The 4,392-nt window shown below is 46.3% G+C and overlaps 1 protein-coding gene across 1 annotated transcript in view; it reads left to right on the forward strand.

Annotated features, from left to right (window-relative positions):
* Positions 1 to 3,455: 3,455 nt before the first annotated feature.
* Positions 3,456 to 4,392, forward strand: part of itga8 (integrin, alpha 8) — a 60,007-nt gene continuing 59,070 nt past the window's right edge. Inside the window, exon 1 of the mRNA XM_035526043.1 lies at positions 3,456 to 3,925. Coding sequence (XP_035381936.1) covers positions 3,750 to 3,925 — 176 coding nt within the window. The 5' untranslated portion in view covers positions 3,456 to 3,749. The remainder of the gene's footprint in view (positions 3,926 to 4,392) is intronic.

The following is a 4,392-nucleotide window of genomic DNA, read 5'->3' on the forward strand; positions in this document are numbered from 1 at the left end:
CAGACCGTCTTTGTTATGATTTTGCATTTTGCCTTTTCAAAACTGCTTCTTACTCTTGTAGCGGTTTAGAGCTGCTGTCGCTCCAATGCGTGTAAACAAGAAACATCTCATCTGTCTGGACGCCTTATACTTGGTGGTTAAAGATGCATACCCACGTGATATGATGAGACCTACGTGACTCTTATAAGTGATGATTGATTAAATGTTTGTTTCTTTGTTCATCACAACGTCCGAATAAGCCGGGGTAATCTCTTAAGAATTGGCCGGAGAAGCTTGTCCACAGCTATTTGACGTCATATGCATGCCGACCCGTGCGGCCTTTATGATCCCGTGGGTCAGTGGTCCGGGGCTCGAGGCTTGGCGCGTTCCGTATAATTAAAACCGTTCCTAAGCGCGCGCATGACACATGGAACAGATCGTTCGTGCGCCGAGCAATTAAAGCAAAAAGGGGCGGGGGGGGGGGGGGCATCTTACACAGCCCAAATTTTCATCAAACCCTCAAATAAGCTGCACCGCATCAAACACGATACCCTCGTATTCGTCGGCGAAGTGAATGAATTCACGGACCACTTTCCGAGCCCTGGGTTTTTGCCGACGCGCCTTACACGCAGCTGGGGTGTAATGCCGGCTGCGCCTCACCAGGCGCTGGCTTGTCCCGTCGTCTCAAGCGATCGCAGAAGATTTGATCTGAAACTTAAGGACGCGGGAGTTTCGGTTAGCCGTAAACAGTGTCGGTTTCTCGTTCGTCCAGTCGGAAATTCTGTTACGCCTCTGTGCGCTGATCACTGACGAGCGTAAACATCGCACAGACTTATTATTAACACGGACTTTTGTTTGACAGATGTGTCTCAGCCTTTGTGCATCTTAAGAAATGACCGTGATGTCGAACTTTTTAAAACATTTTTTTTACCTGTCTCTGACTTCGCAATAGTTTAACTAACGTTCGGTGATAAATGAAGAATCAAGTTCAACCTGGAGGAGAGTAGTTCTGGCTGTCCAAAGTGGGACAGTGGAAGTATTTTTGATTAGAGAAAGTATTTTGGTCTCTTCTTAGGCGTACGTTTTGTGCAGCATAAAGTCTGCTTTACGCTCGGTTTTTCATTGGATTCTATGTATTGCTGAAGCAAAGCATACAGTGAATGTTTATTCTGGGTTTACAACAAAGTTGTAAGTTGTAAACCAAAGTTTAAAATATGTTCATTATTATGTAATTACGAACGAATCGGCGCTCTCTCTCGTAAGTGGGTGCTACTGCGTTGTCTGTTGAGTTCGGACCCACTGTGGCCCTGTGTAGCGGACTCCATCTGGCTCTCTGCCTCACAGGCTGTGTGGAGAATTCAAAGAATGCCTTCCAGCTTCTCCACGGCCCTTCTGTCTGTATTAGCTAAATCGTTTTCCTACAAGCACCGTTTCTGGAATAATGTTAACGTGCGTGTTTTTATTAGATAAATGGAATCAGAATCCCCAGAAGTCAGTGAACAAAGAAAGTGATTTCTGAGAATCTGGTAAAATATCTGATTCACTTTGTTTGTTTGTGTGTGTGTGTGTGTGTGTGTGTTTTATTACACCAGCCAGAGCAAAATAATCACAGATGGTCTAATGCTCAGCCTATATTGTACGTGTGTGTGTGTGTGTGTGTGTGTGTGTTAACACACCGCCAACGCTCGAGGTCTTGGGTTGCAGTTTCGACATTTCCAAAAATACAGTCTGAAAAACGAGGCACCCTTTTACCTCAGATGCTTCCCGATGGTCTCCACCTGCTGTACAGAGGCTCCGTGACACAAACGCGCTTCGCTGCCTATCGCGCGGGACCACGCTTCCACTGCACCGGTGCGCGCGAAGAACCTGCGTCGCCGTGCTCGCTTTCATATATTTCATCTGGCCGCACGCGTGCGCGAGCTAACAATCCTGCTCGGTATTATTTGATCTCGGCAGTGGCACGAGGAATAAAGAAACGTATTCGCCAACCTCGTGCGCTTCTGTAGGACGAGCGGATACGCGGAAGTAATGTCAGGTCTGCGTCTGTCCGCTGCTGCTTTCTTTCCTTTCGGGAGACGATCTTCTTCAATTGAGCTGCGTTCGTTTGAGGATTGCCAGTCCTCTCTCCCTCGCCTCCTCTCCATGGTCTTAACCCACTCCTTTTTCATCTGTGCCTTTTCTCTACTTTGTTCTCTCTCTCTCTCTCTCTCTCTCTCTCTCTCTCTCTCTCATCCTTACCCTATGCCTTTCCAGTTAACACCCGAGTCTGGTTTTTTTTTTCTCTTCTCGCCACCCGCGATACATACATATGAAAGGAAACCACATGAGAGGTGTTCCGTCATCCTTAAAGTTCTCTGGTTGTTAGAGTGTCACACCTGGGTTGATTCAGCCCTCGCTGCTTTCTGTCTGCGTCGAGTGCGCGAATTCAGGTGACAGAAATAAGATGCAGCCTGTGTCCGTTGAGACCCACGGCCACAGATGACGCTATCGACTTAAAGCTCTTGTACATTATCGTATTAATTCTCATGCCTCCTCGGTGATTATTCTCAGCGTTATATCGTTACACACGAGCCGAGCCTCCCAAACATCCGGTGGCTGGTGCAGGACTAATGTTCACGGTCATTTCCCGGTACTTTTGGCGGCGCAGACGCGCTCTCTCTGGTGAGAGGAGGTGGCGTTTCTGCTGCGCGCTGTCAGATTTTAAGCGCACGAAAGAAGTGAAGGAAAGACACGCGGGGCCGGCTGGAACCTCACATCTGGCGCGCGGTCAAGTTTGCGCCCCCCGAGGTCTGAATTCTCGTTCCTCACTCGCCTGTAGCGTGCCACTGAAGTGTGTCGCCGAAAATGGCATATTTTCACTTGCTTCATACCGTTCTCACTTGCTGGCGTTACATTTTTTTTTATACATAAATAGTAGGTAAAATAATTGTGTTTGTGCCTTTAAATTCGTTGATCTGTGGTTTGAGAGAAGATTTGCCAATCTGCATCTCTTGGTTTAATTTCAATTGCTAAACACTTCTGTCGTTAGTAGTTAGTTCAGATTAGATGCAAACTCCGATACCCCAGATCTCTGTGAACAAGATCCGACGTCTATTCTTAGTCTGCCTCAAAGGAATAGGACAGGAAGACTGCGACTGTAGATTCGCATCCAAACATCCGCTCTGCTTATTTTATTACTACCAGGGAGGTTATACTTAACGCACGCACTTCACGCACCCACGTTTAACTTAGGACGTTCGGCGCGTATAATTACTGTTCTTTTTTTTTCATTTGCGAATAGGTGGCACCACGCGCGATACGAAGCATCCGGTGAAGAACTCCCAAAGACCTCCCCAAATGTAAGCTACTCATTAAACGCAACGTAATTCCCAGTAGGATATTGTTCCGTTTGGTAACCATTCGGGTTTGTTTTTGTACGTCCATCGTGCGCGCATGTTGTAAGTGGCCCTTTCCTTAAAAGGAGCCAGACGGATGACGTGCTCTGGGCTCGCGCTATGCGATGTGACGGAGCCCGGTCTCGCGCGCAGATCATTCTAATGTTTTTGCACGCGGAGTCCTCGAGCAGAGTCTACGGAGAAAGGCGCGCAGGTTAAGTGTGAGTGCAGCGAGCGCGCGGAGCAGGCGTTGGAGATTTGACAGTCAGCCTCTGAAATAACGGCCCAAACTGCGTAGTATCTCAAGCACGTTTTTTTTTATTTTATTTTTTTTTTATTATTATTATTTTGCTTTATATTATTTGACTTATATTTACTAAGGCGGGGAGTGCAGTGATGCTGGCGTGTGAGATTCGCGCTTTTGTCCGTGAACTTTCTTGTATCTTCTCGATTCTGTGCGGAGTTGCTGCCTTTAACCTGGATTTAGAAAAGCCCGCGGTCTACACTGGCCCAGTCGGGAGTTACTTTGGATACTCGGTGGACTTTTACCACCCAAGCCAGGACAGAAACGCGTAAGTTGATTAAATTCCACTGCCGACAAAGGTTTAATTCGCGTATTTTTGTTGGACAAAGAAGAACTCGTATGTATTCCTCGTTTAATTAACTGCATCTAAGGACTGACGTTGCAATTCTCTGGGTTAGTTTTCTTTGATGATGAAGTAATGAAGCTCATTTTCCTCCGTCATGAATTCAGGTTCAGCACCACTAACGCGAAGCAATATCTGATTCTCTTAAAGCCCTGGACTCTTGCTCTGTCCTTATGTAAACCTGTTCAATTATTATTGAATTATCATCATATGTGCTGCATTATGTTTAATCAGTGATGCAGTGAGTAATCATTGCTGCGAAGCTGTCCAGTGTCCAAGCTTAATGTCGATTGTTGTTGTTGCTGTTGTTGTTGTTGTTGTCCTGTACTTGTCTTTTGTCTTCTGTGAAGGTACATTTAGTTTTGCATTCTTATCTAGTGTGATGAATGTGC

This window comes from Electrophorus electricus, chromosome 5, assembly GCF_013358815.1.
Source record: "Electrophorus electricus isolate fEleEle1 chromosome 5, fEleEle1.pri, whole genome shotgun sequence".
NCBI classification, from domain to species: domain Eukaryota; kingdom Metazoa; phylum Chordata; class Actinopteri; order Gymnotiformes; family Gymnotidae; genus Electrophorus; species Electrophorus electricus.